At 44.6% G+C, this 21,796-nt stretch overlaps 1 protein-coding gene across 14 annotated transcripts in view; it reads right to left on the bottom strand.

The window, feature by feature from the left end:
* MCF2L2 (MCF.2 cell line derived transforming sequence-like 2) overlaps window positions 1-21,796 on the bottom strand; it is a 161,652-nt gene that overhangs the window by 394 nt on the left and 139,462 nt on the right. For 5 of the 14 annotated variants that reach the window (XM_050308639.1, XM_050308638.1, XM_050308635.1 and 2 more), the window contains 8 exons: window positions 18,245-18,340; window positions 15,635-15,724; window positions 13,509-13,580; window positions 11,703-11,789; window positions 8,357-8,475; window positions 7,683-7,795; window positions 6,510-6,613; window positions 945-5,361 (listed from right to left, as the gene is read on the bottom strand). In XM_050308639.1, the coding sequence (XP_050164596.1) occupies window positions 5,261-5,361; window positions 6,510-6,613; window positions 7,683-7,795; window positions 8,357-8,475; window positions 11,703-11,789; window positions 13,509-13,580; window positions 15,635-15,724; window positions 18,245-18,340 (782 nt within the window). In that variant the 3' untranslated portion in view covers window positions 945-5,260. Of the gene's footprint in view, window positions 1-944; window positions 5,445-6,509; window positions 6,614-7,682; window positions 7,796-8,356; window positions 8,476-11,702; window positions 11,790-13,508; window positions 13,581-15,634; window positions 15,725-18,244; window positions 18,341-21,796 lie in introns of those variants that run through there. The other 9 variants (XM_050308649.1, XM_050308641.1, XM_050308642.1 and 6 more) reach the window with 8 other exon arrangements.

Below are 21,796 nucleotides of genomic sequence, written 5' to 3'. Positions count from 1 at the left end.
GCACAGAAGGGAGAGGTGTGACCTCAAGCCATCTCTACAGAGCACCTGCTAAGAGCGAGACAGGGCTGAGCAGAGCCCCAGATGGGCTCTTGTCTCAGGTGGGGACCATCAGCAGCCTTTGCTGGCACTGCCTGGGCTTGTTGAAGATCGATCAGCTGGGGGGGCTCACCACGAGCGATGTATCCAAACACACTCCTCAGCAAATGGCAACACCTCACCTCTGTCCCTCGAAGGGCCTCCTGCAGACCACGCCAGGCTGGGGCAGGAGCAGCACGGGCAGGTCCCGGCGTGCGGAGCTGCACCCCAGGGATCTGCAACAGGAGAGCGTCACTCCTGCTCACCCCCACGGCCACATTCCCAGCCCTGGGACGCTGCCATGGGGCCAGCTGGGTGGGGGCACATCTGCTGTGCTCCTAATTCCTCTTTCTCTCATACCAATACTACACTGCAATAACGTGATAGGGTCAGTGATTTGACAGTTCAAGTGAGGTGACGTTTGCCCCCCAGAAATCGGGGTACTGGCTGAAATTAGTTCCAGTTTATTGTGCTCGATTTGCATTGTGTTTCTGCATCCTTATTTTTACCTGTTTGCTTTTCTACATGATCCACAGCATGTATTTGGCTCAATTACTGCTCCCTAATAAGCACTGGTGGCCAAAGGCATGCAGATATCTTGGGGGTAAGTAAAATAAAGCCATCCTACAACTTCCTCTGAGCTGTGTGAACTTATCCAAAAAGTCCCAGGTGTTCAGGAACACGACTAAAGGAGATGGGTAAACACTGTCTGTGTCTTTTGTGACGTGTGTTGGGCAAATTAAAGTTATACTGAACAGGTATGTGGATTTTCTCAGCTGTGATGGTGTGCCTTTACTAATATGCATTTATTTAGAATAGGAAAAACCTCATTTGACTTGTTGCTTCATATAGAGACATCAACCACAGGATTTTGTACTAGTTATAATTTTTATAAATTTCAAACAAAGTGTGGTTCTACACAGGTCAGAATGGCCTAATTACAGGAAGTTCATTTGCACACTTTTTTCTTGTAATAAATTCATACATTCTGTCTTGACTGGAAAAAAGGACAGGTAATTCTGTGCTCTTTCCCTGTCTGATTATCTCTCATCAATCACAATATACAAATACATCATTATCAACACCATGGAAATCATGTAAGAAAAACAAACTGTACCAATTCTCAGCTGGGGAGAGGAAATCTTAGCAGCTATTTCAGCTCCAGCTGCAAGAAGAAATACACATTTTGGCTCTTTTTTCTTATTATTCTTATATATTTCTAATCATATATATATTTGAAGTCTTTTAGTATTTTTGGAAAGGAAGCACATGGCCTTTCTCATACCCAATCCTGTTTGAAATATCAAGAGTCTAAGAAAATCATAGATAATAAAATGGCTTGTCATCACACACACAACCAGAACATAAGACACACACACAGAGCTTTGCCGTCACTGGCAAGAAGAGCCAGAGCTCAGACGTGGTGGTTTGGCTGCAGCTGTTTATGATCAAGACAACGACCATTGGTGTGATTCTCCACCCTGTGGGGCTCGAGGTGAGAGGAGAGGATCAGGCCTGATTAAATGTTAACCTGGTTTACTACAAGCAAGACTCGTGTGTCGTGGCACCTGCCCGGCTCTTTGCCATGGGTGAGGGAGGGCTGTGCTGCCCACCTGCACCTGCCCGAGCAGGGGGCACTTCTGAGGATGGGAAATTCCTGGGAGTTTCCCAGAAGAGCAGCAGAGCAGAGGGGACCCTGAGCCCAGAGGGCAGGTCTCACCAGCACAGCTGGCACGGACTCGCTGGTCCAGCAGCACGGGCACTGCTCAGCCACGAGTGCTGCTACAGCCCAGATTTACCTGGGATCTTGTGTCTTCTACAACCAAAACTTAGTGGCAGCTGTTACTTCTAAATTACTTTCTGGTCACCGTATCATCTCCAAACAACACTGAAATGAAATCCATCTTTGAAAACTATGATTTTTTAGGTGTGTCTACCTGAAAAGGATGGTGTCAAAGGCCTACATACAAAGTGTACCTTAACATACACATTAGTCTTGCTGGACATTACCAAATGTACTCTAGACTGCACATGGAGAGTCATTCCCATAATTATCACCTTGCCTGACAGAAATACACTAATTAAAAGACTATCCTGTCTACCATTAAAAAAAAAAAAAAGAAAGCAAACAAAAAGTCATCAAACCCCATTTTGTCTCATCAGCAAAGCCAGAGGGTTACTTCTTGTGGGCTGTTCCTGGACTTGTCAGCAGCTTGATCTGTCCCTGAACTTTGATCTTCCTCAAAGCAAACTCTGTCTCCCTGACTGAGGGCCTGGTCCCTGCCCAGCAGCAGCTGCCAGGGCTGCCCTGTGCCCTGGGTTTGGAACATGGAGACAGAAACAGGGAGCTGCCTCTGGCTCACCAGCACTGCTGGAGGGTTACAGACACAGTTACTGGTTGTGGGCTCCCTGCTCAGGGTCAGTGTGTGAGCAGCTGTGGCACAGTCAGCGCTCAAGGAGCAGGGTCTGTGCCACTGCTGCCTGGCCCTGGGGCTGAGTTACCTGTCATCCTCAGGACACTCGTGGAGCAGGAGTGACTCAAACTTTGGTCCAGCAGGATAAAACATTTTTTTTGGGGGGGGAAAAATGTTTCCAAAAGCAAAGTAGGGAGGAGAATTGTGATAATCCAGCCCACACCTTTGCAGTTGTCACAACGAGATGGTGAGCTGGGAGAGGAGACATTTCATCAGCAATCCTCTGCCCTGCTCCAGCTCTAGACTGCTCCACAGGGTCCTGCCACTGGCACTCATGGAGGGCACAGTGGGACATACGGGGTTCAGTGCTTGGCTTTCCCCTGAAGGCTCCCCAGTTTTTGCATACGTGGTAAAATTTAGCATCATAATTCAACAGGAGGGAAATTCAATAGCTCCCATTTTGCAGGAGGGTATCGCAGGGATATGGGGGATACAGGATTTGCACACTGTCATCCTGCTCACAGCAGAGGGAGGAAATGGACTGGCAATATCTGATTTCTCCTCTTCAGTTCAAACAGAGACTTCCCACTGTCATTTCACCATCAGAATGAGATTCCTCAAAATGAAAACTCCGAAGTACAGGTTTTCATCATTCCATCTCTCAGCAACAAATCTTCATTTTGGCAGTTTCATATACCCAGGATAACCCTTCCCCATCTCTCTCTTCCTCACACAAAAGCTTACTGTACCTATTAATATGCAGTCAATGCTCCCTACCCCTTCCCTGTCCTGTGCTTAGGGCAGGAGTAGACACCAGCACTGCAAAAATTACTGAAACCAGAATGGCCTCATTTTAGGGAGAGGATAAAGGAATTGCACTACAAGAAAACATCGCTGCATATTTCCTTAGGGGACTGAAAGGAATCAATTCTTCCCTCAAGATGCTGATAACTACAGTAGACCAAGAAGATTCATGTTCCTGAGAGCCTATGTGTCATTTCTGAGGTAAATGACCAGCACAAAACATGTAAGCTGCACTCTCTGTAGGACAAAATCATTTTCCAAAAAGGTACAGAACTCTCAGGTCCTTTAGTCATGAATGGAAAATGTCCAAAATCACAGGGTTTAGATATGGAGGGTTAGAAGAGCCACGGGAATTCATCACCACAGTGCAAATCATAATCAAGCAATGGCTTCACAGGCAAAAAAAATCTGAATAAGCCTTTACCTACTCAAATGGAACTATCTACCTGCATCACAGCTATCCTGACTCACACACTAAGATATCTGCAACACCAGCCTCCACTGAGACAGAAAGAAAAACATTCAGGTGCCTGCAAAGGTGATGGCAGAGGTGAGACAGACATCTACTGTTTTGCTCAGAGGCTCAGTTAGTAAAGAGTGGGGTTTGGTTTTGCTTCATCTCCTGTTTTAGTGCTTTCGTCCTCTTTGTTATTTACATAAAGCACCACTAGTCTGAGGGTTCAACCAAACATCCATAAGAGTGAAAGCCACTCACTCACTCTTGAACTTCTTCTAGGGTCATTTTTACCAGATTGATCTTGGCCTGTTTGCAAACCTTAGTCAATGCTTATCTTTACTAAAGTATTAGCAGCTTTTGTGGGGCCTAAGACCCACTTACCATCAAAATGCCTTCATGCCTTAACAGCTGCTCTAAATGAGCTAATGGCTTGTATAGGAATAATAACATCTGTAATCACTTTATATTATACATTACATCCTTATGTGGCAGAGATTTGGTACAGTCCTTTGATCAAATGTCCTGGAAAGAAGTATTTAACAACACCACTTTATCCACTCTAATGCTCACTGCCTATTTGCAATGCTTAAGTATATTCCAAATGGGGGGTGAAATGTATCTACTCATAGCCCAGCACACAAGGAAAGCATGCAGTCTACTCAAACATGTGACAGTAAATGGCATTCAATTGAATTCTCGGCACCAAATGCAAAGGGTTGTGATCCAGCAACCAGAGACTGCAGAGGGGGCAGAGGAACGACTTAGATTGTAAAAACAGTTCAAAATGTTCTTTGTCACAGTAGCTGTTACACTGTCTTTACTTCCCTGCTAAGCCCTGCACCTCCATGTCACAGCCAGGAGCTGCCACCTGCGTCATTCCAAGCTGTGGAATGCTGTGGGCAGCAGTGCCATCGCCAGGGAGTCACGTCACTGCTGCACGGAGCCTCTCTGATGGTCCCAGCCAGAAGGTTCCTTTCCCCAGCCACCCTCAAACTGGATGTTTTTGGTGTTGACCATAGCAAAAAGGGCACGTTTGTGATGAAGTATCAGCTGGAATTAAGGAGGACAGGGAAGGCACAGCCAGAGGCAAGCAAATGGGAAAACCTCCAGGCGACCCCACGGTAGAGCAAGAACTCGTAACCATCACGTGCCCCGTGCAGTGACGTGGTGCTCAAGCAAAGTTGCCAAAAGGTGCGTGCATAGAAACTCTTCAGCTCTGCTGTCGACCTAATTTAGGCCACATCTTCTGAAACAGTTTGATAACCAATGCGAGAAGCATTTTTCTCCTCTAATACTGAAGGTAGGTTTGATGTTTTCTGGATGTTTAATGCTCCTTTCAAGTTTGTTTTTTCCAGCTTGCCAGGTGGACAGCACAGTTCTCATCTGTTCATGGTGATAAAGTTTTAGTGAATTGTGAACCTCAGAGCTTGTGAGAAAGGCAACTTTGATCCAGTGTCCACCCAAAATAAAGACAGATGGATGGGGTCCTGAGGAAGGCTGGTCCTGCTGTTCAGCTGCCAGCCCTCTGTTCTGCTGGGAAACTTTTGGCCACCTCACTTTCCTTCGTGTCTGACTCTACTGAGGCTGTACTGCAGGAGTCGTTGTACATGTCTGAAAAGGAGGACATGGGCATTGTCACTACAATATGTCTACAGGATTTTCCATCTACAGTCTTGAGGTTCTTTGTTAAAAGCCTGAAATAAAATAAAACATAAATAATCACAATTCCACTGTTCTCCTAATTCCTTCACTAAAGGCAAGGGAGGCTCTTGTGGCATATAATGAACTGTAATGTGCGTGTGGCTTTGTTTTCCTTTTGAAGCATTAGCCATGCCAAAGAAGTGAGAGCTATAGTTGGACACTGAGGGTGAAGGACACTGACCTGCTGTGGAGGTGAAGGAGCAGCAATTACCAAACTCCCCTTACAACACAGCAAAGAATCCTGAGGTTCAAAAAAGGTTTCCTCCACTTTAACAAACTGACCAAAGGAAAAAAAAAATCAGGAGAGACCAGTAACTCAGAATAAAGTGCTGGCAGCTCTCTTTTGCAGGTCCCCAGGGAATGGCTCTGCCAGATTTTGTTGTCCTCTGTTACCAGAAGAAAAGCAGGAGACATTTTGGTAAATTATATTTAAGGATGGGCAAAAATTACTCTAAAATTGTAAACCTTTGATGTGCAAAGTTGCTGAGATTCAGCTTTTCCAGTGCAACCTGTTTGGGTGTTAGGTCAGAACCAAAGCTGAAGAAAGGATGACTTTTAGTGCTGATTTGGCTGAAATTGTGCCAGAGCAGCCCTTCCTCCAGCTTTTGGAGCCAGCTGTGAAATATGATGAAAGCAGTAATGGCTCATGAAATTTTAATGTTTTCAAACCTAGGCCAGAACCACAGCCCTGATGCTGATCTCCATCCAAAACGCTATCCACGTCAGGATCAAAGCTACCCTGCAGGCACACCCTGCCCTATGACACACTTGGGCTGGCTGTAAAGGACTGGTAGCCACAGAAGTTCAGTGGGAGATTCGAGTTCTACCCAGGGAGGAGTAAACAATTAAAGTGTGCCAAGGAAAGCTGCTGTGCCTGACTAGTTCTGACACCCAGGCACCAAATTCAGGCTGGCTCAGCCACATCACCAGAGACTGCAGCACATACACTCAAGGTGAGTGCTTTAAAACAAAAAGTGCACTTTTTTATCACGTTTTTTTTTTATCACATCCTTTTTCAGTATGGAAATAAAAAATAAATGTCAGTAACACATTGTTACCTGCATTGCTATTCTTAATTATGTTGTTACTGTCCCCCTCTGCTGGCTGCAATATACTGGAAGGAACCCAGTCGCTTTTCTCAGAGACCAGTTTCTTCACTAACCTGAAACTCAAAGAACAGTCAGTGAATTTTCCTACATTGTCTTTCCCTGGGTTGTGTTTCTTAGAGGTGCATATTGGGCAGCTATTTCCTAAACCAAGGAAGAAGGCAGAGGACCCAGGGCAGTCCTACAGGCACCTGGTGACTGAGTTTCTTCAGTCTCAGATGGTGGCCCAGAACCCCAGATCAAGCTCACTTTCCAGCAGACTGTGTGACAAGGAAGCAGAGCCTTGGCCTGTGTTTGAGACACTGACTTTGGGCTTGGAAGTTCTGGGTTAATGGTTGGACTCCATGGAGATTTTTTCCAGCCTAAATGATTCTATGATTCTAAATTTAGAGCTGAAGAAAATGAATATTTCATATTATCCATCCCTTGATGGGGGTAAACACCACCCAGGGAGGATGGGTTTAGTTCACTTCCCAGCTACTTTACCCTATGGAAATTGCTCCCTTCTCAGCTGCATATCAGTTCTGAGGGAAGGGTCTGACTGCACAGGCACTTCAGGAGATCAGATCTTCTTCCTCCAAGCTGCCATGCAGGGAGAATTCAGATGTCCAGGCAGGTCTGGACACTAACACTCACTGGTTCCTAACACTCACTTTGCAGTAAGAGAGAATCAATGCACCACAACACATGTGAGTCAGGGGAGGCCAGACTCATTCCCCCTTGTCAGTCACAGCTCATATCTAAACCTTCCAGGCTAAAAATGCTCTCAGTGGAAGGTGTGGGGATTTTATTGATGTGTCCTATAGGGGGGTGCTGCCTTTGACAGTGCCCTTCTGGCTAGAAAGTGTCAAAACTCCAGATAATCCCCTCCATTTCCTTTATACAAACTTCTGTCCTCTTAAGCCTCCTGTCACAAGCATTTGGGATGAAAGCCAACCAGGTGGAATTAACCAAAGCTGCTTGTGTGTTCATGCCTCCCACTGCCTCTTTCATGCTGTGGTCAATGGGATGAGGGGATATGGATTGATTTTGAAGAGACTTTGACATTCTTCTGAATATTTTCCATCTTTTCCAGGAGTTTATGGCTGTTTTACCTGTCAAATCCTGTCTCTCTGCTGCACTTACCATTGACCGTTCTCTCCTTCCTGCACAAACTGCACCAAATCTCCATCCTCGAGACTCAGAGAATCTGGGAAACAGCTGTCAAAACTGCCTTCTACCCGAAAAAGATTGCTCCCCTAAAATGAATGAAACAAGGCACCAGAGAGAGAGTCACTATGGGTGCAAGAGAGAGTGAGTTTAGTTAAACATTGAATTAGGCATTTTAAGCTGACAGAGATTTCTTCTGTAGGGAGTTGTGTCACTTCTTATTCCTTTTATCATGCCCAGGTTAAATATTATTCAAAATTAGGACAGAACTGTGCTGTGCATTCAGGCTTTAGGATTAACCAGTCAGCCATTATTCTGATATAAAAATTGGGTTTGTGACACCAGGTGAAGTTGTCTGGGAAAGTCTGAAATTACTTTTTTAAAGTCTCAGAGTTTTCCCTCACTTCTGAAACAAGTGAAGTGACAGCTTACAAGTAAGAGTGACTTTTTATGTTCCTCATTCTGATCAACAAAATAGTCTTGGAATAATCTCCCAACACCCCAGATCAAACTCCCATCTTCTGTATTCCCACATATCCATGAATTTAAGGTTGGTATGAACCCAAACTTTGCAGGTTGGTTACAATATGATTCTTAGAGGGGAGGAGGTTGTGCTGGGAAAAGGCAGTGTAATTTGAAAAATTAATTACATTGTTAGGGTTGGTCTCTTCCTCCAAGTCAGAAGAGTTGGAGAGTTCATCCATGCTGGAAGGGATGGCTTCAAAATCTTCAAATGTGTCTAGAGAAGGCATTTGCCTGCTGGGCCAACCTTTTCAAAGGACATAAAAAACAAAAAAAAAGGGTTAGCTATCAGTCACTAGCTTCTTTCAGAATCAGTCTTTATAAAATAAATGTCACAGGTTCACTTCTCACTATTCTACTTACTGAATTGCTTGTGCCTTTTTATAGCTTATTCCCTGATCCTGCCATAAAAATTATGTCACAGCCGTTATTTTGTCTCTACAAACCTGTACCACTCGCTGGCATTTGTGGGAGGCCACAGCGTGCATGTCCATCAATGCCTCCAGTGTTTAGCATTGCTAAAGCCCTTCAGTGCAGGAGGTACAAAAAGCAAGGACCAGGAATATTTCTGCTGAGCCAGCACTGTAGCAAACGGTAAGTGGTGCTCATGTGACTTTCAGAAGGCCGTGCTTGTTCCATTTCCAGCTCACCTCCACACATCTATCTATAAACTGGAGTTTTTGTTGACTTCTTATCTCCATCTCACCCCAAGGAGATATTACCACCCGAGCAACTTACAGAACTATACCCTGAGAGAAGGCTGGAAGTGCAGGAAAGGGCAAGGCAATAAACAGCAAGGCACAAAGAAAACCAAACCTTGGGGGTATGAAGAGAAGGTCTCATTTGTATTTCTGCTCTTAGGAGTCTTATTGCATGATTTACACCCAGAACCACCCCAGCCCAGCAGAAGGGACTTAATGAGAGATTTCCAGCTCAAGCACAACAGCCCCAGTTTCTTTACCTACAAAGGTGTGTCCATAGGATGTGTCCTGAGGGAAAACGAGGCTGAGCCTCATAAGACCTGCCTGTCTGAGGCTCCCATGATGCAAAAGTAGCTCAGACTCTTCTGTACAGAGAGAAATCATGATCTGCACTTTCCTTCACTTGATGCCTGCCCTTTTTTTTTTGTGGGGCTGGGGATGGCTACAGTCCAGCTCAGAGGAAACACACCTTGCATCTCCCAAAGATTTCTGCAGCCCTGACAGATGCAAGCTGAACAGAGTCAGTCAAACCACCACGTGCTTCCTAATTAATGTACCTGCTCTGCATCAGCTGACTCAGAGGGACTTGGGCTGAGCAGATGCTGAACCAAATTCTTTACATCCTGTGGGCCATTGGTTGGCAAGGCAAAGCAGTGCTCTGACCACAGGGCACAGAGACAGATGTTCACATGGTGAGATTACATATCCCAGCACTCACAGCACTGCTACAGAAGAATTCCAGCCATGAGATAACAGAATTTTCAAGGTCAAAGCTGCAGTCGCAGGAGAGAGAAGAAAAGTTCGAAGGGGGGAGAGCTGCTGTTTTTTTTTTCCTTTTCGCTCTCCCTCCCTTCAGCAGGGTAAAGACTGAAAAATAAAACCCTGCCACCTGTAGAAGTTTGTTGGGGTGAAGAGACCCCCATGCGGCTCACAGAGGAGCTTGTGGATGCACCAGAGATTTGTGACTTTAACAGAGAAAGCCTTATGCTGGAGTAAAAGCGGCTCAGATGAGGCAGAGTCCTGTTAAAGACTTTGTGACCCTCGAAGGGATCGATGCTTATGCTGGAGCGAGACGGCTCAGATAAGCTTGGGATCTCAGTGAGAGATCCATGCTGCTGCTGTTGAAGATTTATGACCCTGACGGGTATTAGAACCTACGCTGGAACACAAAGCGGTTCAGGTAGGGATGTTGGGATCCATGTGTGGGATCCGTGCTGCTGGTGCTAGAGAGAACCTACGCTGGAACAGAAAATGGCTCAGGTGGGATATTGGGATCCGAGTAAGGGATCCAGACTGGACCCATGCCGAGAAGTCAATCAAGGACTGTTCTCCCATGGGGAGGGACCTCCATAGGGAAACAGGGGTGAACTCTTAAACCATTATCCCCTGTAACCCTGTGGAAGAAGATCCATAGTAAGCAAGTGTCCCCTTGCAAGTCTATGGAAGGAAACCCTTCAGGACCTGGGTAACCCTCAGCCTTCGGTTTTAACCCAGGAGGGGGGTAGGCCCAGCCCTGGAGGCCAACACAGAATAAGAGAGAGATAAAGAAGTTCCAACTGCGACGAAAGTGCTGCAGAGTTACTGGAGAGAGAGAGAGCTGGAATTCTGAGAACAGAAAAGGACTGCTTCTTCTCCTTGGACTGATATAAAGGGAAGTGGGGGGAAAAGCATCTTCTGTAAATACATAATACCTTTTACTTAAGTAGAATTGTTGTAAATATAATTCTTTAGTTTTAGTTTGTTAATAATAAATACTCATACTTTTTTTAATTCAGTCTCTTTTTGTCTGCATAAACCTTCTCTCAACTGATAGTAATTGTACCCACACCAAAACCTGGCCTGGGACAATACAAAACCAAGCCAAGTAGTTCTGGCAGTAAACAGAAAAGTGACCTGATCTGGGAGAAACAGGTTTATTAATTGACTTATTTAATCCCTCCCCATGCACATCCTCCCTGCTACAGGCACTGGTTGGTGCAACACATGGTCATGCAGCTCTGCAGCCCCTTCTCCTCCCTCCTGTTTCCCAGGGGCTCTGACTGCTCCCACAACTGCAATCCAGCTACAAGAGACACAGCAACCTTCTTCCTCCAGAGCTGCAACCCCAGCTAGAACCCCACAGGTATAGTTTGGTCACCTGTACTTTGAAGGCTGTAAACCAGGCTCTGAATTGGCACTATTCTCCATCAGTTTATTCACACAAGCAAACTACTGGCAAGTGCCTAAACATACAAGAATACATTGCTGCTAATTAACTTCAAATTGCTACAGCAAATTTAGTTCAAAGTCGCAGGTAGGGCTACAAACACCAAAATAAAAAGATATCCCTCCTCCCCCTTAGACAAAGTTTCTGTAATCTTTTGCCACTCTTATTTGTAGGAAGCATCCAAGGCAGAAACCTCACCAGCAAGGATTCCTTGCAAATATAAGCATCAGCCTTTCTCTTCCATACAAATTGCTGTTCTAATTTCAGAGACTAAGAAATAGCCCAAGTTTTGCATACTTAATTCAAGCTATACAATAAGACATCAAATTCTGAGCTCTCTGGCATCAATTAAAAGAATTATTTTCAGCTGTTCCTGACCTCAGAAAACCAGAATCTGAGGCATTGTTTCTATACCTGCTAGTGATCCAAGTTTGTTCTTTCATTACTCTGATGGGAAGTCATATTCACAAGGAGAGAAAAATCTCTTTATGTTAAAGAGCGTAAATATTATAATAAGTTTAGATTACACTCTCAAACTGAGATAGTAACTTCTTTAATTCTGTTTACCTGTCTGTGAAGCAGATCTAGGTACGGATCTCGTGGTGGAACCGGTATTAGAGTTAGTCTGGGTCAATATGGTGTTCTCAAAAGCATCTGTGACAGGAAGTACAATTTGTGTCTTCAAGATGAAATAGTGACCAGACAACCAGTACAAAGTGAATTCCTGCATCACCCCTGCAACTGGCAGTCTTTTTAACAAACAGGTGGACTGGGGTCCAACAGTTATAAAAGAGGAGACACATGACCAGCACAAATGAGTGAAAGGACAGCAGCATTCCACAGAAAAACTGCAAGTCTGAGAAGGACAGAGAACAGCCAAATGAATCAAACAGATATATTGATGTTAATTAAGGAAAACGATTGCTGGGTGAACAGTGCAGTGTTCTATTTCATTACAGCTTCCTTACCCATTTTTAACATATTTTCCTTGCAGCATTTCAAATCATTCTGTAGGTAATGGTCTATAGTTTTGATGCTGACCCATTGAGCAGCAACAGGGGACCAGGGAGGCCAGAAATTAACTATTTCGCTCTTGATGAATGCAATGCAGTGTTGGGGGGGGACGTTTTTATCTAAGTACATTAAATCCTTTGTATTATTTCCTCTGTCAGAGCCCTGGCAATAGTAGCAATATCTTCTGGCAAAGGGATGATAAAGTTCATTGTTTCCTCCTTTAAGAAACTCAGTCTGGTGATGGATGTTGTGCAGTAGAACCTTGGTTTTAAGCAATGAGGAGCAAGTCAGTTCTATGCTACAGTTAGTCCTTGTACCTTGAAATCCCCCCTCCCTCTGCAGCCCCTGGTGTGCTGAGACCAGAGCTATCTGTCAGTGAGGAAAGTGAGGTATAAACACCACAGTTTGGGCAACTCTTGGGTGCCAGGATGACTCTAAATGTAGTGCCAGGGGTCACTGGCAAAAGGAAATATTGTGCCAACAGCACAACTATTTCTGCTGTCTCTAAATTGTTTCTTCCAACCTCTTTGTTCCAGTCTCTTCTCCTGCTGAGGGTGACACAGGACACAGCTCTGAAATGTCACTGATTCTGTCACTGACCTGTTCACCTACTCTTTCTACCAAGTTTTTGTGCAGAATGACACAATGCTAAGAAAGAATTCTTCAGCCTACAGCTCTCTCCTCCCTCTCCTGCAGCAGGGGTACCTGGCTCCTGGTGTCCCGGGTTCTGGCAAACGCTCAGGTAAAGGGGAAAACTGACAATAGAAGCTGGTGATCTTCCAGTGCTTGGGTAACAGCATCCCAACTTAACTCTTTTGTATTGTTTATTTAACAGTAATTGATGAATCTGCTGCAACAAATAGGTGGAAATTCTGCTTGTCTGAAATGAAACACTGCACCTTAAAATGGCTATTGATGCAGTCTAGCCTCTTCTGTAGTCTTCATGCACATGGCTCCTGCTCCTCTCATTAGGTGTAGACACTAACAAGAGAAGAAGGTGCAAGTGGCCAGGCTGCAGGTGAGGGTGAAAAGTAGCCCCTTGGCTCCCTGCAGCTACACTTGATGGGGAGGCAGAAGCTGGGCAGAAAATCCAGATCCAGGTGATAGTCTAGGGCATTACTTCCCAAAACAGGCAGAGAATTGGGGTTTTAATTTAGGCCCATCCCTAGGTGAATATAACATAAGTACCAGAGACAGGCAAGGGAGTGACAAGCTGTCTTTATCCCAGTTATACAGATAAACTGACCCCAAAGCCCCAGTGGACTCGTGTCATCTGCCAGCTGTGATGAGATGTGAATTCAGTGAATAATATCAAATGATCACCAAACAGGTTTTCATGCAGGATGGAAATACTCATACCTTCAAACCCCAGGGGAGTTGGGTCACTCTTTATTTCATGTCTCTTGACTTTAACTGCAGGAACAAGGGGACCTGTGTGAAGTTTACAAAGTCACAAGGCTGTAAATATTGTTAAAGGAGAAACTTGCTTTCCCATTACCTGGAAACACTACCTTCTTAAAACTTTCCTTTTCACCCAGAAAAAAACGTCAACCACTAAATTCTAGGTGGTGCAGATAAGCACTTCTGTGAAGCAGACAGGAAACAGACCCCTTTTGGCAAAAGACATGGAGACACCACAGTGAAAGTATCTGCTTCCCATCAGGTCCCACAGATGTTCCCTCTCACTCTTGACCAGGAGATGGCACTAAGGCAGCCAGACTCACAGTCCCAGCTCTCACCCGTGAGACTGGCAGGGCAGAGCCCACAAAAGCCAACACTTAACGCCCCACGGCAGTGGAGGACACCTGTCACAGCCTCTCCTGAGTCCCGGCTCCACATGTGGAGGGAGCTGAACTGTCAGCAGTGAGGATCAGACACAGCAGTAGCCGTAGCCTCAAAGCGATGATCCAAATACCCTGGCTAGAGCTGAATTTGGGCTGATGCTGAGACAAGACTCAGGCTTCAGTTCTTTTGTCATCTGAAACAGTTTCTTAAAAGAGATGCTGTAAATGAAATACTTAGTTGAAAAGCACTGATTTTATCTTCTAGCTTTAAAAATCATTACAAAAGTAGCTTTCTCAACTTCCAAAAGACTGCCAACAGCCTTGTGGCAGTCAGGATTCTAGGACAGGATTTTTTGATGTGAAAGTGTAACAGAGTTTGAATTTCATTGCAGTTCACACATCCTCTCTTTGTTAAACCACATTAAAGAACAACCTTTTGTTGCCCACTTTCTTTTAAATATGTGCTTCATTCTGTTCCTCAGCTTTGAAAATAATTATCAGGAAATAATTCAGTCTTCCCATAATTTAGTAACTGATCATGTATTTCTGAAGTTGTTGCCAAGGACAGAAAGCTCTAAGAACCTCTCCTCCTGTGCTATGCCCATCACTTTCATGTGGTGATGTTTTACTGTTACGGTCCAAAGGGGCAGGGAAAGAAACATTTGTAGGTGGTGGGACTGTCACATCCTTCCTGTGCCCATCAATCCCAGCACAGGCTCATTTCCTGACAGCCTCATGGCAGTCGAGGATGCTGTTCATTCCCTTCACAGCTACTGAGAAGGCATCAAATAGTGTGCAACTTCCTTCCTGACAAATACAGAGGAAAGATTTTTATACAAAGTAATTCAGACATTTTTCCTTCTATTTGGGTTTGTGACTTGCCCCTACACTTGCAAATCAGTTCCTCTGCTTCATTCCAAGAACTGCCAAAAGACAGTATATTCAGAATTCCTTGTAAGACCATATGTGCTGTTCTCAAGAGTATCTCTGACACGTAGGCATAGGTGTCTACAGTCATGCCTAAATGCATGGCCTGCTTTTGAGTTTAAATGTAGGTGCTAATGCAGTAATTTAGAGTAAATTTTGTAAAAGTGCCTTTTCTCAAAATAAAGCCCAAACCTTAAACTTGCATAAATTCCCACATGAACTGCACAGAGGTCAGTGCCTTCACGCATGGCTGAAAATTTCCTTGCAAACATAATTTCTAATCATAGCTGTGATGATGCTAAATATGCTTAAAACTGGCATCTGTTTTTGGCTTGATTTCAGGCTTTCTTGATGTCTGCTGAACAATGAGGAGATTCTCTCCTTCTTGAAAGCAAAAATCGTGAAGAGCTTTAAGGAAATAATTTCAATTGAATTTCAGTTAATCCAAACCAAGGAGAAGTTGGAAACCTAACCCCACATCAGCCAAAAATTAATCCAGTTTCCATGGGAACCAGCAACACTTTTTGAAGCTTACTGTGGAGAAACTGGGAAGAGTCATTCTGTGTGCTGGCAGCACACCTTGATATACATTCAAAACATCTTGGGCTGCCTCCCTGCAGGTGTTTTACTCTGGGCCTGACTCTTCTTCTACTGGAACCTCCTGCATTTGTAAAAACTGAGCCTGGTGTAGTCACTCTGTGAACAGCATTTGGCAGTGAATGTGTCAGGCAGGAGGCAGGGAGGGGGGCAGCTAAGCAAGCAGTGTGACGGTACCTTTGGTCACAGCAGAAGCATTTACTGTGGTGCTGATGGAGGAGGCAAGGGAAAAGCGGCGGGTAACTTCTCTTTCCTTAGACTCTGGATCTGGGAGAACAGACAGATGCAATGCAGGGCAGGGTTAGAGGTTAATAAGCACTGAGGGTAAAAGATGTTCAAAGCAAAGCAGCAGCTGGAAAAAGGTAAATAAAAGGCAGGTTGCTCCTCTAAAACAGACAGGAAAAATACCCTCAACAAAGTGAGAAGCACGGAAAAGAGTTGCTGTGGACATGTTTTCAAAGCAATTCCAATTGCACCAATTATAATACTTCAGAAAGGAGACTCATGCCAATTATTATTTTAGCAACCAACTAGTGTCCAAGTACAGCTACAAAACACAGAGAAATGAGCATGATGACTAGAATGGGGTGTGTGTCTAGAGATGAAGTTTGGATTATTTTAGACACTGAACTGCTTGTTATGTGATGACTGACCTGAAGTACACTGAAAAACAAATATGAATGGCTTGGAGTTCACATGTGTCATTTCTAGAATTTAACTGTGTGGATGCCTGAAAACACTCTCTGAGCCTCCATCCTTACCAGGACAAATGAGTGAAGGCCACAGAGCAGTTTTTTTGTTTACTCCACTTAGGACCCTGCCTTCTCTCTAAGTCTGCTCAGAAGTGAAGACACAAATTCTCCAGATTTCACTGTGAGATGTGTTGGAGTTGTGCCAACACCAAGGAATAGGAGCTTGGCTCTGCCAACCTGGATGGTTAATGCTGACTCAAGGGTGGGGGAGATGCAGAGTGCTGAGTATGGACTTTGATACACTTTGGTGCCAGCCCTGGGAGATCTCTGGATTGGTGGAGTGCAGGATGGTAAAGTTTCTCCTCCTGACATCAGCATTTCTTTGTCCAAAACACTGAGGTCCTTACATACAACATTTTCTACCCCATCACATCCAGCCTGGGCAGACAGTTCAGCATTTCTCTGAGCATCCATGCTCCACTACCAGTTGATATCTACCAGGCAATCTTGTTTTCACCTTATTTAGTGTGTTCTGGACATGAACAGACACAGTAGGTCTGAACCAAAGTGTGCACAGCTCAGTGCACCATCCCCTGCCACGTTCAGTAATGAACCTTTAGACAAAGAGCAGGACAAGCTGATTGCAGACACTTCCCTGTTCCCTTCTCACACCTTCCCATCTGCCTTAACAGCCAGCCCACGTAGTGCTAACATGGCTTTGCCTGCAGGAATGACCCCACCACCCAGCCTGTTTGCCAATGGTTCCCTCTAGGCCAGGACCAGATCAGTGACAAAACAGCACAAGGTGAAACACCACATTGGGAAAGAGAGGTGTTTCCAAGAAATCCCAAATAACCAGACCCAGTAAGTCTTTGAGCTGAGAGTGCCTACAGCTGAGGGGGTATGAACTCCTCTGAGCTGTGCTTCACTGTCTGGAACATTCAATATAAGGCAAGACATTTCATATGACAAGAAAAATTCAGATAAAAAAACCAAAAGAGGCCCAAACCGAAGTTGCAGATCCAAACTCGCACAAATTACATTATTTCTGAAATCTGTATTTTGTAATTAATTTCCCCAAGTCACAGGACCCAGAAATCACAGGTTTTGGTATTCAGACACCGAACTGGTTTATGTACCTCAGATCTTAATACCACGTGCAGCCTTAGCCTTGCAGCCAGAATCTTATGGCTGCCCTGGCTCTTGCTACGCTCTTATCTACTTCACAATAATGCAATTTATTGCTTCTGCATTTCTCTTCTTATTCTTTCATCTTGCTTCTTCCTCCTTTGATGTTCACCCTTTCCATCACTGCACACTAACCCTTTGTCTCACAAAGGAAATATCATTGATCAGAACAGGAGAAAAGCCACACAATAACAATAAAAGGAGTAATTGCAGTATCTTTTCAGAAAGTGATTGCAAGTAGTCATGAAGTTTAATTTCTATTCGTATTTCTTTCTTTGCTCTGAAGTCTCTTCCTTGTACAGCCATCACAGGAACACACAATGCTCTCTGCTCATGGGTATTAAATATCTGTTAAACATTTATGCACAAAGACCCAGAACACACAATTTTACAGTATCATAAAAAATAATTAAGGAGAAATGGAAATAAATCCCAGTTCTACCTGAATTCTTCAGTTCCCCAGAGTAATAACTAGGCCACAGGTAAGCAACATTTGAAAAACAAAGAGGTCCAACCAATGAACAATTTAACACACGAAAACCTTGTGTAGCACAACACAGGGATGGTTCTCTTCCCTTCAAGCCTGTAAGTTGCTGAAAGAAGTTACACTGATCATTTAAAACCAGTTCACACTTTGACCCTTGAGAGAAACTGGAAATTACCATTACTTGCAATGTGCACCAGTAAAAGACCCAACTGGCCAACTCAAAGGTTGCCTTGCCAACACTGCTGTGGGAGCAATTTTCGTGAGAAGAGGAGCCAAATGTGTGCATCGGACAGGAGCGTTTGGGTGAGACGCAGCAGCACTTTGGGAAACAGTGATGGATGGCACTATGGGATGGAGAGAACACTGTGGGAGTGCAGGAGACAGATGGCCTGAGACCAAATGCTGCATGGGTGGTTTTACCTTTGGGTGGAGCTCTGCGGTTGGAAAGACCTTGCAATGTGAATCGCTTTCTAGCAAGCGCTGTGCGCTCAAGGTTAAGGCTGGTGGAAGCATCAACTAGGAGAGAGAGGGAGAGGGAAGAGAAATAAGGAAGGAAGGGTCAGCTGTTCAGCTTATGGGAAAGGAAAGGTTAGCACTGGATGACAACCAAAAATAAATAAATAAATTTTGATTCAGTTCAAGCCTGAGCAAGAGCTAATCAATTAGAAAGGTCACATGAGGTCAGGGTGATTAAACCAGCTGAGCCAAACAGAGCCCCTGGGTTGAGTTTGGCTCGCTGAGTTTTAATGGAGAACAATAACAAAACAAAACCAAAGAAAAACAGGTGAAGGGATGTAGCTCTCATCAAAGGAAAATAAAGTTTAGCAGAAAGCTCATTAAAAAGGAACTAGTGCCTTTTACTGTGAAAACACATCACTGTGGTTGGAACAACAAGGTTGTAGGGAGAGCCTTGCAGAGCAAGACATGCAAGCATTGTGAGCAGTCCCACTTCTGCTACCCAGCATTAGCACTGAGCAGTCTGCCCTTCTCAGCCCTAAAGCTGAAACGCTCTCAGCCTTACCTCCTAAAGTCCTCCTAACAGCCTCCAAAGCGGGCACACAGTCATGCACCTGATCTCATGCTTTGCTGGGATGTAAGGATGCCATGCCAGCAAAGCTTACATGCCAGGCTCCCACAGGAATAAGCCAGCCATGCTGCCTGACAGCTGCCTCTCAAGAGATCAGTCACAGATGGATTGATGTCCTGAGGGTCTGAGTTTGAAAGATACTCAGTTACTTGCACTGCAGGAAACAGGTGGACCTGGATCAACCCTCCAGATCCACACATTCCTGCCAAATTCTGCATCTGCTCCTCTCTTACTGTGGGCAGGTAACACACAGAAGATTTATGGCAAAAGAGCAGGACAAAGGCCATGTGGTGGCTGCTTCTCCTCTTCTTTGCTTCATACACTGCCGAGTGAAAATCATTAGAGCGACAAATGAAGACCAGAAGTACAAAGGGAACACAAAGAGACAGCGAATCCACACTGATGGACAAGCGACAGACAAGCTGTGCTTCCAAAGGAAAGTGCATCCCATCACTTCCTGATTTGCAGCCAAGATAATTCAGGATCTGAGATGCCTGCATGCATAGGTGGGTGTGAGATTAACAGACTTCAACAACCCAGAAGTATTACGTCAGCTCCTTCTACCCAGTGCCCCGATGCCAGCTTTGGGCCAGGCAGATGCATCTGGTGAGGAGTTGCTGATGAGTGATGGTTTCAGCTGTGGGGCTGCCTGTGGCTGTCAGACCATCTGTGCTGGCCTAAGAACCATTCCCTGCCACGGCTGCTCCCACTGCGAGGCAGCCTTGTAAAGATACTGCAGCTTATAAAGAATCCACAAACTGGTATATAAAATGCATTTACTTTCTGTTTGCTTAGGGCAAGGAAATCCATAGCATTTCATTATCAGAGTCCCACAGTAAATACATCAGTGCATGTCTGCAGGGGTCAGGTTTCAGTGTCGGTTCTTCAGCTCTGCAGTTACATCACTTCACTGAGGAACCCTGTAAGGAGCTCACAAGTCCCCCCCAGCCTTTCAGCACCAGCAAAGCACTGTACACTGGTCTCTAAATTCACATTGTTTCCACCTGAGTTATTTCAAACCTTTTCCTTTATTCCTCAAGTATACCAGATAACCCTGGAAACCATTTCCAAGCATAATGAGGGCCAGGTCCCGATGGGCAGTGGGTTGAACATGAGCCTGCAATGTGTGCTTGTGGCAAAGAAGGCCAACAGCATCCTGGGCTGCATCAGGAGAGCTGTGCCAGCAGGAGGAGGGAGGTGATGCTTCCTCTCTCTGCAGCACAAGAGAGACACACTTGAAATGCTGTCCTGTCCTGAGCTCCCCAGGACAAGACAGACAGGGACATTTGAGTAAATCCAGTGAAAGGCCATGAAGATGATTAAGGCATTGCAGCAGCTGATGTGACGAGAGAGTGAGAGAAATAGGATTTTTCAGTCTGGAGAAGAAAAGTTTCAGGGGGGTCTTATCAACTAAAGAAGAGGGAGACAGACGCTTCTCAGTGGAGCCCAGTGACAGGATGAGAGGGGCAGTGGGCACAAACTGAAATACAGGAAATTCCATTTTAAAATGTGAAAAAAACTTTTTTACTGTGAAGGTGGTTAAAGCCTGGGACTGCATCCCCAAGGCAGTTGTGGAGTCGCCATCCTTGGAGCTGTTCAGAGCCCAGCAGGACATGGCTGTGAGCAACTTGCTCCAACTGCCCTGCTTTGATCTGGGCAGTCAGACAAGGGGGTCCCCACAGGTTCCTGCAGGACCTGCTCCCATATGGCTTCAAGGCAGTGACTCCACCAGTCAGGTCCACATCAAACAGGGGTTTATCTGTAGAACAGATATGTAGTTCAGCCCCTGCAGAGGAGCAGCCAGAGATGCCTCACAGAGACACAACCTCAAGTTTTGGTGGGACACCTAAAGCTGGAGAGCTCTTTGCTGGCTCTGTGCAGCCTGGTTTGCAGCCCAGCATGCACAGGATACCCAAATCCCTAAAGGAGGATGGACTCACTGCCCAGCTCTGCAGGAGCAGCCACCCACCAGAGGATGAGGAGGCTCTGGGCTGAGCTAGTGGGATCAAAGCCAGAGCCCTGAGGAGCTGGTCATGGGAAAGCCAAGACAGAAGAATGACAATCAGTACATAGGGTGATCCCAGTTCCCACACTCTTGCTAAGCTGGACCAGTTAAAAATGTCAATAATTTTCCAGGATTTTTTTTTAAGGGTTTTATGAATCTCAAATGAAAAGCCACTTTTCCACTTTCTTAATTTTTAAGAAGTTTATATTTTAAAAAATTTACTGAAACAAATTTTTAAGATTGGATTTTTTTAATGAAGAATCCATAACTTCATTTCTCACCATGAAAACTTACTGAAATGAAAAATCTTTTGGTGAATAGCCTATTTTTCAAAGAGAAAATATTCCACTTTCTTTTTTACTGTCTCTATTTATAAAGGGGTTGTTACTTTAAGCCTCATTTAGGCATTAGTCTCTTAAAACCTCACAATTTTCATTTTATACTATTAGAAAATTCTTTGCTCTAGCATTTAGAAATACTGCCTGAAAGAGAAACTGCTGTCAAAAGATTTTCTCTTCCTGCTACTGTCAGATGAGATTCAGTTTCTCATCTTCAGTTTATTTTAACCTACACTATATAGATTATCTGTTGTACTTATGCCCTCAAACAATGCAGGGACTTTCTGTGACAGTGTGTGTGTTTATTCACTATACACCAGAGGGGAACCTTAATTAGAGAATGCAAAAAGCCTCAGACAGAAAGCAAGGAAATCAGTTAGCAACATCCACAGTCAGTCTTAAAATTAAATGTATCTAGAAACCAATTTCACCAGGATGCAGAAGGTTAAAATGCATATACTATTGTCCCCAAAATTCTATTTTTTAAAACACAAGTTTCATAAAGAACACTGTAACGCATCAAAGTTCAGACTTAAAATTCC

This window comes from Myiozetetes cayanensis, unplaced genomic scaffold (genome assembly GCF_022539395.1).
Source record: "Myiozetetes cayanensis isolate MyiCay16 unplaced genomic scaffold, myiCay2020 scf13, whole genome shotgun sequence".
In the NCBI taxonomy this organism is placed as follows: Eukaryota; Metazoa; Chordata; class Aves; order Passeriformes; family Tyrannidae; genus Myiozetetes; species Myiozetetes cayanensis.
The sequence above is the reverse complement of the archived record's forward strand: the minus strand, read 5'-3'. Positions and strand labels throughout refer to the sequence as shown.